Source organism: Melanotaenia boesemani, chromosome 16, assembly GCF_017639745.1.
Source record: "Melanotaenia boesemani isolate fMelBoe1 chromosome 16, fMelBoe1.pri, whole genome shotgun sequence".
Lineage (NCBI taxonomy): Eukaryota > Metazoa > Chordata > Actinopteri > Atheriniformes > Melanotaeniidae > Melanotaenia > Melanotaenia boesemani.
In genome coordinates this window covers 1,585,206-1,605,594 of record NC_055697.1, presented here as the reverse complement: position 1 = coordinate 1,605,594, position 20,389 = coordinate 1,585,206, and the positions used below count along the sequence as shown (strand labels likewise).

Genomic DNA, 20,389 nt, shown 5'->3' with positions numbered 1-20,389 from the left:
CTCATGCATTGCTGCCTGTTTCTGTTCTGGGCCTTTGCACATAGACATTCCCGCCAGATTCTTTAAATCTTTTCTCAGTATATGACTCTGTAGATGTTCATCACAGTTTCCCATTAAGAAATATATGGAGACCATATTGATAATTATTTAGTTTGCAAGACTAAAGCTGGGTTCAGCATTAAATACAGGTGGAGCCTTCAGTCCACCCTCTGGTTTCCTGTCACGCCTAATTCACTACGCTTTAAAATCACACAAACTGAGCAGTAGACCAGAAACCATGGGGGCAGTGTGGTGCAGTGTAGCTGATGTTCGACCAGTGAAAGGAACAAAGAAGAAGAAGAAAACAGAAATGAAGAAATTTCTGAAGAGAAGCTTCAGAACTATAATCTCACACTATCTCCTGTTGAAAGCGGATTTATCCATTCGTAAAGCGAGTATATAAGAGCCTTAAGACTTGGGCAGATGCTCGTTTTATATCTAATCCTGGCACCCTCACTGGATTACCGGTCATCCATGGATCCTCGTCTAGACTTTTCTATGGTTGAGAAATCTGAAAATTTGGTCAGAAAAGATACCGAAAGTAATTTCTTTGGACTTTTGTCTTTAAAATAATGGTTCAAATGACATATTTAAGTTTTACTCATACTTTGTTTTAAATTTCATACTTTTTCTGAAAAAAGTTTGAATGTGACTTTTGCCCAACTAAAGCAAAAAACTATACATATGAAAATAAACATGACTATTTCTTTCTACCTGACTGAATAATTTCAGTTAGTTTTGGTTTCCACACTTGAACGTGTCGTGTTGGTGGATAGCTGGAAATGTTGGGGGGGGGCAAGGATGCACACTTGCCTACTTTTTCTTTATTTGTACTCCTAATTATTTTCACTTACAACATGCTGTATATATTTCCACAGAAACCTCTGCTGAATTTGGTCTTTATCTAAAGCTAGAGTGGCTGAGAAACAATCTTCCAGAAGCCTGTTATGTTTCTAAACTCCAGGTTAGAGCAGCAAAGATGAGCAGGTGGTGGGAAATGTGGAAATGTGTACACTGTGTAAAAAGAAGGCAAGTTGCAGACAGCAGGCTCTACTTGGTGTCAGATGGGAAATGGTGCTATGAGCAGGATCTCACCAGTACTGGCCTCTTCTAAACCTGTATCTGATAATGCTGGTCATCTCAACAGAAGCGGCGTATTGTACAGCCCTGTGTTGGACAGTTGGCCTCAGTAAGTCTAGATGTGCTCTACAAATTTCAAATTGCACTCTCTTTGTGGCAAGACTGACGCCCACCTCTGCTCTGCAGCAACCTAAGGGTCTGGCTCAGCTTGAAAGGGGATGTTGACAGATGCTAAATAGCAGATATTTGATCATTTGCCTCATACATAGCCAAGATGTCAGAGATGTGAATGCATTTAAAGAACATCATCCCCTCTGCCACTCAGACCCATAGTTTGCTGTGCAGACACCTCTTTTATTGTTCCTTTCCAGGCTTGTTTTGTTTCTCTTTCCTTTTAGTTCCCATTTCCTTGCTTTTCACTATCATGTTCTATTTCTCTTTTTCCTCCTCCCTCCCTCTGTCTTCCCCCGTTTTCCTGGTTCTACGCTATTTCCTTTCTCTGGCCTCCTGGTGATCTTTGCCCTGTGACCTTTTTGCACTGCTGGCCACCTGTGCTTTGTGACTTCCCCTGGCAGATGTTGCCCATCACCGTGCGCAACATGCCCTCAATAAGCCCTCTAATCCTAAAACGCCTCAAGGTACAACTCTCTCTGCCCCCTACTTGCTCCTTCCTCTAAACCCGCAGTGTGGATGCCGACCGCCATCATCTGTCACCAAAGCTTCCCAGATTCTTCTCCGCCATCATGCTGCCATTAACCAACTTTTGGCTGCTACTGCTTTGAATGTTTAGTCATTTGTCATATTTTCTTTTCAGTGATAGATTTAAAAAAATCTAAATTTAGACAATAACTTTTAGATAATGAAGATTTAAACTGGGGTAACCAGTGGAAATCAGACTAAATACAATAGAAGAGATGTAGTTTTTACTTCACATCCCTTTCTTCCATCATCAAACATCATCCTCTTAGTCACGATGTAGCTGCAGTAGTTTGGATTTCCATAAAAAATCTGATCCAACAGTCATAATGTCTAAATACGTAATAGTTACAGAGAAAGGTTGTGGCAAATTAAGCCATGTTTAAAGATTAGACAACAAAAAGAAATTGAATTTAGATGAGAGGGATTAATGACTAACATACAGGGTTGCATCCACAGCTGTTGTACTGCTGCTGACAGGCAATAAATAAAGCTAAAGCTAAATGAAAAAGTTCTCCTCATAAAAAGCTGCATGTAAGGGATCCTCAGTGAGTTATGTGTTCTGTATAGCACATATCGGTGTACACATCACCCCTGAAGAACAGCCGATGTGTAGAGAAGCAGAAACCTTCTCCGGAGAGGTTGTTCTCCAGTCATACGCTGCTGGATGATTATCTGACAGCAGCAGCTATGCAGCACTCTTCGTACATGTGTGTTCTTTTGAAAATCCGGGAAACTGATGACTGGGGCAATAACGCTGCGTCGTCCTAGCAACGTCTCTGAGTCACATCACAGGTCGAAATTAATCAAAGATTCAAGCTTCCATATTCCACATGGAAACGTCTCATCGGTAAAATACTGACTTTTTATAGTCAGAAAAAATATAGTAGCAAATATGTGTGCCTGGACTTTCTTCATCTTGAAATAAAGGAGCAACCAGAGAGATAAATTTCAGCTGTGGACAGTATTTCTTCTCTTTTTAGCTTCCTTGATTTCATTTTGCTGTCCTGGCTTCGGTTTGCATCAGGCCTTTCTGAGCTCTCACCACACACATCTGGAGCTGACTGTGAGGAAGCTGCAGGATAGATTTTATTAATTGTTTTTATTTAATTCATTTCAACTTTTAAAAAGTGAAACCTTTGACAGATATCAATAATATGATCCCGGATCCTTCCCTTTACCTCAGTGACCACGGCCTTGCTCCTCAACCATCATGAAGGAACAGTGTGCACATCAGCTTTCTAAACTGAAGGTACATTTACAAGCTGCTCCTGTAACCTTCAGAACATGGAACTTTCTCAGGTGCCATTAAGTGTCATGCCTCAAGATACTGGTTCTTAGCAAGATCCTGCGAAGTGGTCGGAGAATCAAAGTGATCCCAGTCATTAAACTGCACCGAGATCCCTCATCAGACCTCGTCACGGAGGATCTTAGGTCATCTGAAGATCATTAGGGTCCAAGAAAACCTTCTGAGGAAAGCTGCAAAATGAACATTTAGATTTGAATATTGTCTTGTGAATTATTGTAGAAGTGAATGAATCTTCATGTTTAAGCATTAGGACCGCTTGCCCTGCTCCTGAGCTAACCTTCATCTCTGCAACCCCCCCCCACCCGCATTTCTATTGGACCAGTGTGAGTTTGTGTTGGCATGGCAAGTGTGGCGCTCCTCACACCTGAATGACAGATTGTAACTCAAGGTCTCTCAGCAGGGTGACCCTGGAGCGCAGGGACCACCAGGACCTCCAGGACCCCCTGGACCTCCAGGTAACCCAGGCCTTGATGGAGCCACTGGCCCACCGGTGAGTCTTCAAATATAAAACTATAGATATTTTTTTTTTTTTAAGAGTCTCCATAAAATCTGCTAATAGCTACATCAGAGGAATTTCTTCATCCAGACTTTTGTTGTCGAAGACCCATTAATAGGGTCTGGTTTGTAAATATAAACATGTGGTTTCCACTGGAAGTCCAGAATCTCAGCTATAAGCTCATCCATTTCTATCACCACCAAACACAGTTAAGACAACAAGCAATTAACAGAACAGGTCAAAAAGTCCACAAAAAGATGCAAACGCAAATTATGGATATACCTCTTCAGCAAACGGCATGAACACGGACCAGCGACGTCTCTACTGAACAAAGAAATCTGTTTTTTGACGTCTATTTTCTTGTTTCCATATTTTAATTATTGTGCACACCCACTGCATGACATTGCACCTCAAACTTAAATCTTCATCAGACTATCAGGCATTGAAACACACATAGTCTTAAAAACAGGCCGCTAATCCAAAGAAACCATAATTCATCAGCCAAAGTTTCACAGAAGTCAGGATCCACCAGCAGAGTCCTGGACTGAACTTACACAACACATAAAACAAGGGCTGGAAGTAAAATGCTCCACATACAGTGAGACAGGAAACAGCTTTGTAAGCAGTAGAAGGGCAGTGGCTCAGGTGGTAGAGCACGGTGTCCACAGGCTGGAAGGTTGGCGGTTTGAATCCCATTCCTCCAGTCAATCTGTGGCTGGGCCCTTGGGCAAGACACTTCACCTTCCTTGCCTCCAGTGTCGGCATCACTGGTGTGAGTGTTTGGTGGTGGTCGTGAGCCCGTTGGCGTGGATTGGATCAGTGTGAAGCGCTTTGAATGCTTTGAAAAGTTCTTTATGAATCTATTCCATTGTTATTCATTAAATTAAGAAGAAAAGTAAAGATATATCTCAAATAAATGCCTTATGCAGAAAAATGTGAAATAAAACAAACTTCCATATTTAACCAGATTCAGCAGGACTGGAACGCCTGAAGATGTTTTACAGAATCTTTACTCCAAACACACTCATCTCAGATGCTTCACAAATGGCAAGTTTTATGCAACAGTCTGGAAAGTTGAACTAGTTGTCCTTCTTCACCAGCAAGTTATTTTGTTTGAGCTGATTTATAAAGAAAATATTCAGAAATTAGAAGCAGTCAGAGAGCGCAGAACGTCTCCAAGCCAAGGTAATTTTTTAAGTTAGAAGCTCTAATGGCAAAATGATCCCTGTCTTCCTGTAGTAAAGAATCTTTTAAACATTCGTGGATCCAGGCGCTGATCCGGATCACTCTAAAAATCAAATCACTTCTTCCTCATTCCATTTCTCAGATTTCCTGAAAAATTTCATCAAAATCCGTCCATAACTTTTTGAATGATGTTGCCGACAGACAGACGGACAGATGCTGCTGAATACATGAGCTCCAGCTTGGCATCGTAGTAACTGTTATTCAGCAGTGTTTATATCAGCATTAGTTTATATTGTTTCAGTGTATGTTGTTATAGTTTAAAGATTCAAGCTGCATTGTGTAAATATTTGTTCGAATAAATCTGTGCGTCTGTGCTCGTTTCATCCAGGGTAAACCAGGAGAACCAGGAAAACCAGGAAAAGACCCGAGGGTATGAACTCCTATCATCTTTACCTTACCAGAAACATCTCATTTATCCGGATGTGACCTTGACTTTGTCATTTCTACATTGTTTCTGCAGCTTTTACCCGGACTGAAGGTAAAACAACAAATTTTAACCCTGAAAAAAAGGATTGATTATGATTAGCCTCGCATGATGACAAGCCAGATAAAACATGAATCAAGTGGAGGGACCTCCACAGCGCCTCAGTGCAGCTACGTCTCTGGGTTTCCTCTGGAGCTGGTCTCTACATGATTCATTATTGTCATGGATTATTAAAGAGCAGGAATGTAGACAGAGGCCAGTGGAAAGTTCCATAAACACCTCTAACTGCAGAAAACAAGCTAAATCTCATGGCAAGAAGTGTTTTTTATTATAATTGTAGTTTTAGAGTAATAGCTAGTTTAATAGCTGGGCTGCGGTGCCATCAGGGTGAAACTGAGATGAAAACAGGACTTTCTGACCCTCAGATAAAACTGAAACCACCTGATTTTCTGTCCTCAGGTCAATTTGAAACACTGCTGGTTAATGAGTCTGGACTTCATTTTTACTTTGGTTTTTTTTGTTTGTTTGTTTGTTTGTTTTTTCTCAGGGTGAACCAGGTGTTCCTGGACAAAAGGTGGGACCCTTTCTGTTTTCCCACTTACAGAGAAAATCTTTCAGTTCATCATGGAGGAAATATGTTCAGAACAAGGGCCCCCCATGGCCCCCTGACTCTACACCCATGTCCCACATTTAGTTTGACCACAGATAACCAAATCGCTGTTTAATTTATTTAAATTCAGTTCAGATTTATTTATACAGGACAAATTCACAACAAAGTCATCTTAAGTCATTTTTATAGAATTCAGTCTAATTTGTCGTATTTAAGTTATAATCCAATTTAAACAAATCCATCATGTCATCCACATCAGTCCAGTTTATACTAACTGGGTTCATATAAACCAGTTCATAAAGTTAATGATCTAGCTAAGGAAACCACCGGATTGGATCAGATCTTCTCTTTGATGCAATCCTCCATCCTGAGCTGCATCAGGACAGTGGAGAGGAAAACCTCCATCTGGACCAGGACCAGGAAGGCCTGCCATGAGAGAAAGAAGAAGAGAAACACAAATGAATGAACAACAATGTCAGATGTTGCTACATGGAGTGTAAAGAGAGCAGAGAGGAGCCCAGTGCATCATGGGACGTCCCCCAGCAGCCTTGGCCTATAGCAGCAGGACTAAAGGATGGATCAGGGTCACCGAGCCAGACTTGCTATAAGATTTATCAGGAAGACAGAGAGGGTCTGATACCTGAAGCCAGACTGGGAACTGGTTCCACAGAGAGGGTCTGATACCTGAAGCCAGACTGGGAACTGGTTCCACAGAGAGGGTCTGATACCTGAAGCCAGACTGGGAACTGGTTCCACAGAGAGGGTCTGATACCTGAAGCCAGACTGGGAACTGGTTCCACAGAGAGGATCTGATACCTGAAGCCAGACTGGGAGCTGGTTCCACAGAGAGGGTCTGATACCTGAAGCCAGACTGGGAGCTGGTTCCACAGAGAGGGTCTGATACCTGAAGCCAGACTGGGAGCTGGTTCCACAGAGAGGGTCTGATACCTGAAGCCAGACTGGGAACCGGCTCCACAGAGAGGGTCTGATACCTGAAGCCAGACTGGGAGCTGGTTCCACAGAGAGGGTCTGATAAATTGGAGGAATCTTTAAACTGTATCTCAGAAAGTCATTTAAGAGGAGCTGAAATTAACATTTGTGGCTTTTATTTTTATCTTTCTGTTGTTCCACAGGGTGACCGAGGAGATGTCGGCCCACCAGGTCCTGAAGGCCCACAGGTATTTTACCTTCTACCATTTAATGTCTAACAGAAATGTCTTAAAGCTCCAGACGAAAGCAGACCATTAAAATCCCATTTCCATAAAGTGGAAAGTTGCTGGGTCCGTGTTTTCATTCTTTTTTTCCCTAACCCGCTTTTTCTCAAGTTTTTCTGGCTTGACTGAATCTCAGAGCACAAGAATGATGTCATGAATCCAGACAGCAGATTTATTCAACCAAAGCTGTTTTAAAAGGTTTAGTTGGATGTGAGAACCTTTGGTGATGGCTGGTTGGCACATTGCTCTGCAGCATTGTGCTCAGTTTGTGTGCAGGTTCTTCATTTATTCACCTCGACCATGTTCCAGTTTGTTTTCTGACGTGCAGTAGTAGCTGCGAGGTTTTCTGAGGAGAGGAATGTTTGGTAGTGTTCAGTCAGCAAACTCAGCCACTGGTTGATGGATTACTGGTTGTGTCTTTCTGTTTACGTCTTGGCTACTGTTGTGCCTGTTAAAACAAAGACATGAGCTGCTCTGTGATGTGTGGTGTGGTAAGGTCACACAGAAAACAGATGAGAGGAAATTTGAAGCTAAAATCCCCTCTGAGTACGCGACCGCTTTCTGACAGCATCCCAATGAGACAAATGATAAAAAAATAATTATATGGATCGATGCATGAACACAAAAGTACAATCTGGGCCACTTTGGTGTCCTAGACAGCAACAAACAAACAAAAAGTAAAACAGTTCTAGCTTAGAAACTCTTCTTCCCTTAAAACTCCACTAGATCTCCGGCGCGCCTGAACACTATCTCTATCACTATATCATCAGTTTTTCAGGAACTCTGTGGGTAAATGTGATGGATATTTAACCCTTTAGATGATCTATGGAGGTTTTCCAGGCATTTCTAACCCGTCCAGGATGTTTCCAATCCAGCCACCAAATGTAGTTTTATTCAGAGACTCTATCTGGTAAATCCACAATGATCCATGATAACATTATTTATCACATTTCACCATAAAAACATCACCATCACTACTATGTTGCTAAGAGACCTCTATTTAGACCTGGACATGATGATGAAGCCACTTCCTGTCAGACTTTCCACCAATCAGAGAGCTTAGATTGACGGTAACGTCCAATCAGGAGCAGCCAAAGATCAACCAGTGAGCAGAAAGTTCTATGTGTGTGTGAAAAGAAGAAAAATAATGCTCCTCTATGGCTGGAATAAAGCCAAGAAGACGTTTCTGATGCACGGTGGCGCCACAAAGCAGCTGAGCTGGAGTTGGTTTAGTGAGGATAGCAGGTAAATAGTAGCAGGAATAACTGGAAATGAGGAAAAAGTGGAAACATGGCTCTGAATGCATATACAGATAAACCCCGGGTGGGTGGGGGTGGTGGATTTATCTCAGGTCTCAGCCATTAAGAGCATTTAGGATGCATCACGGTGGCACAAGCCGGTGTTGTGTTGAAGTTTGTTGCCCCTTCAGTCCTGATGAATCTCCTCTGTCCACATGCAGAAAGAAGCACTCGCTGAAAATTCATCCTCAACATAGTGGACTCGTTCCACAGAGTTACTATGGAAAGGCCAAAAATGTTCTTGTTTTTTCAGGGTTTATGTTTTGACACGTGAACAAACTTTCCCTCATAATCTAGAACATTTCTATTAGTCACACTTAAAAATGTTAGCATTAGCCTTTTAACTTCCTTCAGCGCAAACCTCAGATTGTTATTAACTCGTTCTTCCCTGGTCTATATGTGGTCTGGGATACGTGGCAGGACACACCCTGGACAAGATGTGGACGGGTCACTGGTCCATCCGTCCACATGGACCAAGTGTGTGACCCCATAAAACGATGCAGGCAGCGTCTGCAGCCGCATTTATGATAGTGACATTTATACAATGGAAAGTGTTTAATCAAAGATGAACATGTCACACACACACACACACACACACACAGTGGAAATAATTTCCTAAATCAAGCTTGAATTTAGTAAGAAAGAGTTTAGTTGATTGACGTAAACATGAATATTCTGGATCAAATTGATGTATTTGGGTTAGTTAGTTATGGTTCAGTCCGTCTAGATCTGTGAGGTTAAAATATTACATCTTTCTTTCCTTCATTTACTAGTGTAGTTACTATTATGTTTAATTATAGTACAATTACATAAATAAATTATTCTGATCCAACAAAACAAAGTAAAGTTTTTTCATCAGAAGGAAAATTTAATCTCATTTTACCTCCAGCTGGGTTAGGGTTTGTTGGAATAAAAACTTTATTTTCTAAAGGAAACTGACTTAGAAACACTGGAAACACAACAACAGATGAACTGAAACGACATCAGACTGGACATTATGTCGTGTCTGTTTAATTTTTTTTTTTTTTTTTTTGTCTATCTGAGGTAGAAAACCGGAGCCGACTGTTTGAGTCCCCGGTCAGCATATTTGTCATATTTACCATCAACATATAAAATGTTTTCATTTCAGTAAAACTAACCTGTAGAACTCAGGCAGACATCTTGGTAGAACCCGCTGAACGGTTCTTCTTCGTTTTTAAAGACGGGATTCTGACTTGGGGGTCAGAAAAGCCGAGTGTAGACCTAATCAAAACCTGATTCTAAACCTGACCCTAAAACCAGGTCTAAACCCTCAAACCTCAGACCAGATTATTGCCTCCACATTTATAGGATGTCCCCATAAACCGGGGACAAAACTCTGACTGCACACCAGCATGTAGGGAAATAACACACACACACACACACACCCATGCACACACATACTGCATGGCTGGCAGCTTAGAAGTTTTAACCTTGGCTTTGAAGTGTGGGGGTTACAGCGAGTTATGTCCACCACGCTCTCCTCATACTTGTTCCTTTCCACTTTTCCCCTGGTTAATGGTCTTCCTGTGGAGGACACACACGGTTTACTGAGTATTTAAAGCTGAAGACGAGACATTTTCCTTCAGACTTGTTGGACTCTACATTTGAAAATATGACAAGGGAACAAAATGAGTCACATTAAAACCTCTGAATGCAGTTCAGAGTGTATGTTGGAGGATGCTGAAGGAGCCACAGAGAACAAGTCAAGTTCCAAACCAGGAACGTTTGTCAGTGCAGGGCCTCGTCACCCTGATTCACCCTGATTCACTCTGAGTCACCCTGATTCACCCTGATTCACCCTGATTCACTCTGAGTCACCCTGATTCACCCTGAGTCACCCTGATTCACCCTGATTCACTCTGAGTCACCCTGATTCACCCTGATTCACCCTGATTCACTCTGAGTCACCCTGATTCACCCTGAGTCACCCTGATTCAACCTGATTCACTCTGAGTTACCCTGATTCACCCTGAGTCACCCTGAGTCACCCTGATTCAACCTGAGTCACCCTGAGTCACCCTGATTCAACCTGAGTCACCCTGAGTCACCCTGATTCACCCTGAGTCACCCTGATTCACCCTGAGTCACCCTGATTCACTCTGAGTTACCCTGATTCACCCTGAGTCACCCTGATTCACCCTGAGTCACCCTGATTCAACCTGATTCACTCTGAGTTACCCTGATTCACCCTGATTCACCCTGAGTCACCCTGAGTCACCCTGATTCACCCTGATGCAAGCTGAGTCACCCTGAGTCACCCTGATTCACCCTGATGCAAGCTGAGCTGTCAGGATGGCAGAGGGAACGCTCTCCTTTCTGAAGCAGCTGCTCTGCAGGAACCACCTCGCTGCGCTGAGCTTCTGTGCAGATTATTAGCTTGTAATCCTCAACTGCTGTCCCCTCTCATGTTGCTTCCCCATGAAATCAGCCCAGATTCTGTAATGAACCCAGATGCTTGAAGCAGGATTTGTGCTCCATCTAGTGGAGCGACTCAGCTCCTGTCACTTGTTCCAGTCACAGTTTGTTTCTGTTTCGCCCCACAGGGAGCTAAAGGAGACCAAGGAATAAAGGTAAGAGGCTCTTTTCTAAAGTTTCCTGAGAGGTAGTTTAGTGATTTTTTATCTGATGAAAAGTTTTTCTGAGTTTTGATTTGCAGTAGAAAGATGAGCAGTGTCTTTATGTGTGTGGAGTTTTTATTCCAATAACAAAACAAGCACAAGCACAGTTTTGTCTATTTGACTTCTGCTGTAGCTTTAGCAGACATGAGGAGGATGAGCTGCTGTAGCTGGAACCTCTCCATGTCAGACAGTTATCTGATGAACCATCAGAGCTTTGCCGGGTCTACTGTTTGTTTCTTTTCCTAGGCAACCACTAGTTTCTTGGGACTTGATGTCATGTGTGAATATTTAGATTTCCTGCTTTCAGGTCCCTGTCATGAAGGAGCACCTCCCCTTTCCCCTGGGCTTTTCTTCCTGCTTTGATTTATCCTTAGCTGAAGGGGTGGGTCTGCTTTTACGGCCCCGCTGCTTCTCTGAGCTGATGTTTCCATCCACTTTGCAGGGAGATGAAGGAAAAAGGGGTTTCCCAGGAGAGAGGGGAGAGAGGGGAGAGAAAGTAGAGCGAAAGCCAGGCGTGGAGTAGTGTGTGGCATGCCGAGCTTTATTTATGCATGTCCAGATCACAGACGTTTCCGCCTGAGTCTAAATGATGGAAACCCCGTTTAGATTTATCTTCTGGCTGAACAGCATGTGCACAGTTTGCTTTGAGCAGCCGTTGCCTTCAAACACAAACTGTAATCCCTCATGAAGCCGACAGTGAGGACATGCAGTAGTTTTGTGAGATAAGTGATGTTATGGATCAGAAGCTCTACTGAGGAACAATGAAAACCAGCAGATCTCTTCTCCTCACTTTGAATCGAGTCTGTTTTTATGTGGGTGACGAGCCTCCTAATTCACTTCTTCACTCGATGGTAAATGCATTTTTTCCTCCATATTTGTTATAAAACCCTTTATCTTTTTATCAGGTAAAATGATTTGAAGCAGAGCAGCGACCAGCAGTGTTCCCAGGTCTGCAGCAGGCTTTCTTTCTCTCTACGATGACTCCACAGTGCCTTTGTGTCTAAAACAAATAGCATTTCTGCAACTAGTGTAAACCTTCTTCGGCAGACTTGAGTCAGTGGGTCTGGACTCGGAGTCCTCCAGCAGGAGCAGGAGTAGCAGCAGCCATGTATGTGTGTGTGTGTGTGTGTGTGTGCGAGTGTGTGTTTAGTTCATTATCTGAGACAAATGAGAGAGGGAGGAAGAACACATTATTCTATAGAGATCCTCTGGCAGCAGCAATCTGAAAAGACTCGTGTTCTTTGATAATGAAGAGAAAGTGGTCCTGCAGGCTTCAGTGATGAGGACCGGCTTCCGGAGGAGTTCTGTCCCTCTGAGCTGGCTGCATGGTGCCACAGTCAAACACTGCAGAGTGGGCCAGTTGAGAGCGTTTGTGGTTTATACAATAATGATTCATCTCTGCGTGGTGCTGACCACAAATGATGACTTCTGGACTAAACCTGTTCAGCTCCAGAGGTCCCAGCAGCCAACAGCTACATGTGCAGGAAACAAGCAGGACTACCACCACAGGCCTTCATTTCATCCGTCACTCAGCTCAAATACTGCCACTGCGCTCTGGACGGATGTTATTCCTGTCTTTGAAAGCAGTTTTCACCCAGAAACACTGAAAATCAGCTTACTGCTTCGCTGTAAAGGAGAAGGATTGTGAGCCAATAGGAGCTCAGCTGTCTCCTCATTCTAGTGGCTGTCCATCTGTGTAGAACAAACAGATTCCTCAGTGAGGGTGAGGACAAACAAACTTTTAACTGTCCTTTACTGCCAGTAAAAAGCAGTCTGACCGGGAAAACAAAGTCCAGGAAGCAGGTCACAAACAGGTGTCAAGACTAGTGACAGATCCTGAGCAGGTTTACGGACAGATGTTAGAGGTCAGGACTGGGAACCAGAGCAGCAGTGGAGCTAAGAGAGGACCATTACCAGAGCAGGAAGCACCAACGCGCTTTTTACTGCTTTTCAACTGATCAGCAGGCAGAATAATCAGAGAAATATGGAACTTATTCTTTTCTCCCAGCCGTATGTTCAGGCTGCTCGTAAAGAAGATCCAACATGCCATTTTTCCTCCTGAGCTCTGGAATATCAGTTGGAATAAAGTTTTAATCTGGTCTGTCACAATATTGACGTTGACAGTTTTCTGCTCCGGAACATTCATGTATGGGGAAACATCACATACATGTTGGTGTAAACATGTTTAGTTAGCCACACGCAGAGCTACAGTATATTAACCCCTGATGCTTGTTGTTCAGACAAACCCCTTCTGGCCTCTGTTTATTATTTATCTTTTTGCTTTTATTTACTATTATGTATTTGTTTTTCTATCAACTATTTATTATTTATCTTATTATTTATACTTATATACAGTAATTGTACATACATTCAGGCGTTAAGGGGTTAAATATCCAACTGATTTAATTTTTCTTTTAGTTTAATAAACAATTCTGATGTATTTATTTATCATGACACAGATTTCATCCATCTGCACCGATGTGTGATGAAGTCAGACTCCTATAGATTTAATCTCTATTAATAGTCGTTTATTCTCCATGATGTGAAGATTTTAAAGCTCAACGTCCAAAATGTGCTTCAGTATGTTTTTGTTTATTTAAATGTCTAATTGGAGGAAAACATACATTTTTAATTTAAATGGAAGCGATTGTGTTAAATCAGCTGTCATATTGTCTCATATATTTCTCTAGATCCTGAAATCAATCAGATCCAAAACATATTGAATCCTAGCAGAGTTCGTAATACCAGCGAACAGTCGTTATCCTCTGAGTCAGTGTGATGTTGTGTTGGGATTAAACTTGTGATCCTGTCATGATTCCCAAGACTTCTGACCTCCGTAGTAAGTTGAAGATCAGGTTTTAACTCATTATGCGTCTTCATCGTGTGATGTATTTTCCAGAACTGGGTGCACCGTCTAAATTAATTTAGGATATAATTATCTTTTTTATATCTATAGGTTTGGGTTTTTATTTCCCATTAGATCAGATGCTCCTTTGCAAAACAGTGTTGGTTCATATCTGCTGTGGATTCATGGGAAATCTGATTGATGCAGTTTAAGTTTGTTTTTTAAAGTCTGGATGCTGAGTGATGCAGACTGGAAGTAATTAATGGTTCCCAGTGCGCAGCCACACACAGATGCAGGACTGGAGGAACTCCCTGGACCAGCCACTTCTATCTGATCTTAGCTGGGAATAGACATCAGTTTGAAACCCTCTGAGTATTCATCTTTCAAGGGGAGCAGGAACACAGATGGTTTCAATGACACGGCTGTTTTCATGTGGATGGCTCATCATTTCATCCTGCTGTAGCTGCTAATTCACACAAAATAACTTTTACCTCATGTTGTGTTTATAAGTGGACATTATTTTAGAAACATCTAAAAGCTGCAGGACAGTCGTCCCAAAGAGCTTTGGAGTTGGTGATCTCTGGTTTCAGAGACTTGTGAACGTGGTGCATGTAACATCTGCATGTGTCTGCATGTACTGTTAGAATTTCTTATCAGCTGTTCTCCTTTTTGTCTTGTCCCCTCTGCGTCTTGTATGCCATTTTTGGCCGTTGTAGGGAGAAGCAGGTTTCCCGGGTGCTCCTGGGTTGAAGGTAAAGTCATGTTTGAGCCCTGTGAGGCAGCTTTTACATAGACCTGAATGATTCATGGGCAGTAATTGTCTTCCTTCCATCAAAAAGGGCCAGTCTGGAGTCCCTGGTATGCCTGGCATCCCTGGTATCCCTGGCAAGAGGGGTTATAGGGTACGGCTGGAATGGAATGAGCATCCTAACATTTTGGATATGTCTGCATCCATCATATTTACTGCCTGAGTGATTTGACATTGTTAATCCACATGTTAATCAGATTGGTGCGTTTTTTTGTTTTGTTTTTTTTGTAAATAGAAGTTAAGTTGTCTCGTAATGGTGTCCTGTATCTCCCTCCACTGGAGGCAGAAGGGATTCACTCAGCTTTATATATCCAGTACAAGTCACAACCAAGTCATCTCAGAGCACTTTACAGACGTAATCAATTCAATCCAGTTCACTGTGATCCCATTAAAACAAATCCACATTAGTCCAGTTTATAATAACATTGCATTTGTACAAGACAGCTGTAAACTAACAGACTGCATCAAGTCTTCTCTTTGATTCAATCCTCCAACCTGAGCCATCCACCGTATATTTAAACATGTGCCCTCTTTGTTCTTACTGCCGAGTCACACAGGAAGTCATGATTCTTTCAACCAAACAACGGATTGCAGTGTATCAAGGTCCAGCCTTTATTGTGAGATTGGCAAGATTGGGACCCCAGAAAAGTATGAGCTTGGGTTGGATATTTTGTTACCTTACACAGTTTTCACCTGTGGAAACACATTTAAAAAAGTGTCCTGAGGCGTCCTGTACCAACCCAGATCCATTGGTGGAAACTGGTGGGTGGTGGGCTTTAGACAACTATCAGGATTTAGACTAAAAAACCTTCTTTTTACAATGAGACCATCTTTATCAATGCCATTTTACGGGTTTCCTTGGCTACACTTAAAAACAACATTGTCATTTCCTGGTTGGGTTTAGGCTGTAGCATCACTCAGCTGAGGTTAGAAATCCACACTACTTGACCTGGTTAGACAATGATCACAGTTTTGTCATGTCATGGACGTTATTTTTACCTTTAACATGCAGGTTTTGGGTAGTATCGTCTCTGTTTTTCTTTCAATGTCGTTCTTTACTTCTTGTTTGGAGCAATGCTGATTCAAGTGGATGCTAATGAGCTCTGATGACTGGAACTAACTGTTATTTCTCTCATACTGTATGTGAGTCATTTCTAACTACAGTCAAACATGCATCCTTTACTAAATTATTTGGAAAGAAATCTTACTTTTTAATGTTTGATGTCTGCAGTTAAAGTAGATGATGAGAAGAGGAGACAGCGATAAGTCAGCAGAAAACACCAGAAACAAATTATCCTCATCTAATTTATGTTCATGGCTGTGATATCAGAACAGTTAACCAGAGTATTCAAGTCCCATTTCACTCCAGCATCACTGGGATGCAACATTACCACAACGGGACATTTCTTTGGCAACACAACAACAACCCAACTTTCAAAAGACCAAAAAGCAACACTGCTATGAGTGAACACAAGACCAGAACCACTCAACCTAGCCTAGCCTGCACAACAATAATGGTATTATTGTATACAGCTAAATATTTCCTCTCTCACACAGCTATAGCTTAATTTCCAATCTCTTTTTTTTTCCATATTACTATTTAACAATAAACAATAATATTTCACATGCATGTTTCTTTTTTAACTCAAAATATCCTTTATTTTTTAACTCATGTACACAAATAAATGAGTTTCTCCCTTTTTTCCCCCTTTTTTTTTAAAGTAACCATGAAATTATGATTAATTATCCTTAACCAATAAAATTCCACTTCAGTTCCACTTCAGCCGCTTCGCCAGCTACATACATCCTCGTCTTTGAGTCATCACTCATGTCCTGATTTTATAACACAGAACTATACGAGTCCACTTAACAGCCAAGAACTTATTTATTGTGTGGAGGATGGTATCAGATACTCTCTTCTATTCAGTGGGTTAGTCTACTAAAACTAATACTAATAATACTTGATACACGTGGTGCATTGTGGTCCACTTTACTGTCACTGTCTTAATATTTTCCATTTTAATGTGTCATTTAATTTATCAGTGAGAATCTAGTATTTATTGCTTGTTGGATTAGTGGTTTAGACTTTGTTCTGTATGAATACCAGGGGGAGAAGGGAGAACCGAGTTCTGCAGCTCAGGGAATCAAAGGTGAACCAGGTTCGCCAGGACTGCCAGGCCTAACGGGGCCCAAGGTGGGAGGACATGAAAAACCTCCTCTAACAGCAATAACTTTTACATTTCTAATTTTCAAGACTGCACGATGAGTCATGATGTGATGTTTTTTTTAGGGTGACAAAGGTAACCATGGAGAAAAGGTGAGGAAACAGATCATTTGATGAGAAACCTGCTTTTCAAGTACAAACACATGTTGAGAAGTTTCAACTTGGTCTTTTCTTCATCTTCATTGAACATGTAGGGAGAAGGAGGCCCTGAAGGCCCAGCAGGTCCCAGAGTAAGTCCCTGCCAGAGTAACATCATTACAAAAGTCCCATTTCTGTTCATAAAATTTACAGGATGTCATTCTCAACTCACAGGGTCTTCCAGGGCCAACTGGGGAGCCAGGAAAAGCTGAAATCCACAACAACGAAAATGTATGTTACGCTTTCATTTCATACTTCTGTCATATGAGGACAACATAATAAATATAATAACAGACTATTAATAACAAATATTCCTTCACAGGATATCCGCAACATCCCCCTGATGGTACGTTATTTTTCCCAACTAGAGAACATATTTGTATTTAATCCACTAAATAACATTTACTGATTATCTGCCCTAGGGTCCCCCTGGATTACCTGGACCTCCAGGGCCCCCTGGAGTGTCTGGTGCCAAGGTAAGAGCAAAGTCAGATGAAGCTGCTGTGGAGGAATTTCAGATTGAGTGTTTGTGTTTCCTCCTGCACTTGGTTGGTGATCCAACATTTGTATCCTCAGGGAGAAGTCGGTCTACCAGGACCTCCAGGACTGGATGGAGAAAAGGTACAACTTTGTGATTTGGCAGCTGAATTATTTAGTGAATGTAGATTTTAATTAAAAAAGAGCTGATGATTATTGATTGATTTTTTCTATTTTCACTTTAATGTTTGTTTGTTTGTTTGTTTATTCTAACACAGCATATCCAGTTAGTTGCAATCAATTTATTAAGCTAGTGTGTTTTTAGGGACCTAGAGGAAAGCCTGGAGAGCCTGGTCCTGCAGGCCTGGCCGGTCCTGAAGGTCCCAGAGGAGAGGGAGGTCTTATGGGCTTACCAGGACCCAAGGGAGACAAGGGAGACATGGGTCCATCTGGATCACCTGTGAGTGACTGTGTTAAGTACACACCACACATCAGAGCACTGCCTGGGGTTTCCTGACCACAGCCAGGGTCCCACATCTGTCATTATCCAGAGGGAAGGCCTGGCTTTCCCCAGCTGCACTTCCAAGGCCTGATTAGAGACTAACTAACTGAAGGAGACCGCGGGAGTGACACTATCCTGCAGCTTTTTATTCACTGTGCCCCCATATAAACACTCTGCTATTTGTAATGCTATGATAATAAAACTTTATTGCTTTTTTGAGGTCTGTTGGACATCATTAAGTACAACTAAAAGAAGTGATAGTGAAAAATAGATTTTCTTCCTAAAGGCTTGAAAATGTTTAGGAAATTTTAAAGAAGCTTTCTTAATAAGCATATCATAACCTTAAGTACAGGAGTTCCAGTTATACTGGTATTACTGGGAGACTATATCAACCAGTTGCTGTTATGTGAGAAAATTCAAATTTGTGATGGATGAATCAAATCAAATTAGAAAGGAGATACTGAGATAGTACTAGTTGTTGTATTTGTAATAAATTAAGTGATCATTTAAATATCTTATAAGTCTGGTGACAGTAAAGCAACATGTGAATCTGATGGGAAATAAATCACTTGTACTGTAAAATTTTGCTAGAATCAAAACTGTATTTTCTACCTAAATCCCCATCCCGAGTGTAAGACTTCATCAAGAGCCGAGAAGTAAAACAATGTCTGAAAATGATGTATTACAGACATTGGCAGGGGCGGCGTGGTGCAGTGGGTAGAGCGGTCGTCTTGTGGCCTGAGGGTTGCCGGTTCAATCCTCGGCCTGTCGAGCTCATGGGTCGTGGTTAGCGCCTTGCATGGTTGTCCGCCTTGAATGTGTGAATGTGATGTAAAACGCTTTGGGTATCGTTTCAGGTACAGTAAAGCGCTGTATAAATACAGAACATTTACCATTTTACATGTGAGGGAACCCGAATCACAAACAACAACAACAGAAAAAATTATATAAACTTATGAGAAGTCAGTAAATGAGTGTTTGGTGGACTTGTTCTTTGCTTTAACAATAAATCTGATACTGTTGGAAAGTCTGTTTATTTCCCTTTTAAATGGAACCTTATGTGGAAGGAAAATGTATGTGTGGGATGAGCAGCAGAGTTGAATATGTGGGCTGTTCCCACGATAAACCGTCTAGATCTTTTGCTGTTGACTGGCATGGCTGTCCTTCCCCATCAGGTCCATGTGCACTATAGATGTGTTAGGTCAGGAAAATGACTAAAACCTGCAGGATGGTGGTCTTCAAAGACCAGAACTGGACACCCATGGCTAACAAGCACTGTTATAACAAAGAAATAATCCAGCCAACACTCATTTACTAACTTTTTTTTTTCTGCATTTCAAAAAAAAAAAAAAAGAAAAATAGACGAAGATGAAGCTTTCCTCTCTGGTTGGTGGAAACATTTGGTTTTAAATGTTGGATGAAAACAAAGTTCTGCTTTTATGCTTTGAGTGAGAAACAGATCATTAGTCCCTGAACTGAGAGGCTGGTCCATCATGGTGATGTGTATTTCTACTTCCCTGTTCTGTAGGGTTTAGATGGCCCTACTGGTGAAAAGGGGGCTACAGGGTCCCCTGGCCCTATTGGATTACCTGGCACAATGGTATGCAGTGGTGTCCCTCAGGATGCATCTGTATGGATGCACTTTTTGTCCTGCAGGAGGGGACATGTTGTCTGTGTCATGTGCAAACATTTTCATCCACTGGTTTGTTCTGACAATCATAAACTTTGTGTCTGTTTCTCCACGTCTTGTCTCAGGGTCCTAAAGGTGAACCTGGAGATGGAGGAAGGTCAGAACTGGTAAGGACTGGTCCCAGTCCCACAGGTCTGATTTGTGCACTTTATGCTAAATCAGTTTGTTTTGTTTGTTTTTGTCTTTAGATCTATGGTCCTCCAGGTCCCCCAGGTCCGGTTGGTCCTGCAGTAAGTAAAATATGTGTTTCATCTTCATCCAAAGGCCCACGAGGCACCGCCATGAATATGTTTTCTGCTGCACAGAAACTGAAGATGGAGCTAAATTCATGGGGTTCTGGTAGAGGTGTGGTCAGATAAGGGCTGACGGAGATGAAGGAAACACTAAGATGTAAAGCAGAGTTTTCATCTGTGTGGTGGATCTGCTGGTTGAAGTACACATGAAAACAAACAGATTTGAAGTCAGAATTCAGTGGCTGTAAACTGGTCCGTATCTCGCTGTTCTCTTGGCTCCAGATCTGCAAATTTAGAGTTGCACATTCAGATTTTTATCCAAATATCAGAAGACAGTTTGGAGACGGAGATCAACAGAGTCGCAGCTTTGCTCAGTTTTCTGTTTCTTTTCCATTTAACTCAATCCCTTTACCTGTATGGTA

The 20,389-nt window shown here is 41.8% G+C and overlaps 1 protein-coding gene across 15 annotated transcripts in view; it reads left to right on the top strand.

Moving 5' to 3' along the window:
- col13a1 (collagen, type XIII, alpha 1) overlaps nt 1-20,389 on the top strand; it is a 143,028-nt gene that overhangs the window by 99,285 nt on the left and 23,354 nt on the right. For 9 of the 15 annotated variants that reach the window (XM_042009691.1, XM_042009689.1, XM_042009702.1 and 6 more), the window contains 17 exons: nt 3,522-3,614; nt 5,194-5,235; nt 5,326-5,343; nt 5,837-5,863; nt 7,033-7,077; nt 10,976-11,002; nt 16,811-16,897; nt 16,994-17,020; nt 17,122-17,157; nt 17,240-17,296; nt 17,388-17,411; nt 17,488-17,541; nt 17,642-17,686; nt 17,868-18,002; nt 19,573-19,644; nt 19,800-19,841; nt 19,923-19,964. In XM_042009691.1, coding sequence (XP_041865625.1) covers nt 3,522-3,614; nt 5,194-5,235; nt 5,326-5,343; nt 5,837-5,863; nt 7,033-7,077; nt 10,976-11,002; nt 16,811-16,897; nt 16,994-17,020; nt 17,122-17,157; nt 17,240-17,296; nt 17,388-17,411; nt 17,488-17,541; nt 17,642-17,686; nt 17,868-18,002; nt 19,573-19,644; nt 19,800-19,841; nt 19,923-19,964 — 873 coding nt within the window. Of the gene's footprint in view, nt 1-1,186; nt 1,229-3,521; nt 3,615-5,193; nt 5,236-5,325; nt 5,344-5,836; nt 5,864-7,032; nt 7,078-10,975; nt 11,003-16,810; nt 16,898-16,993; nt 17,021-17,121; nt 17,158-17,239; nt 17,297-17,387; nt 17,412-17,487; nt 17,542-17,641; nt 17,687-17,867; nt 18,003-19,572; nt 19,645-19,799; nt 19,842-19,922; nt 19,965-20,389 lie in introns of all 15 variants that reach the window. The other 6 variants (XM_042009690.1, XM_042009701.1, XM_042009696.1 and 3 more) reach the window with 5 other exon arrangements.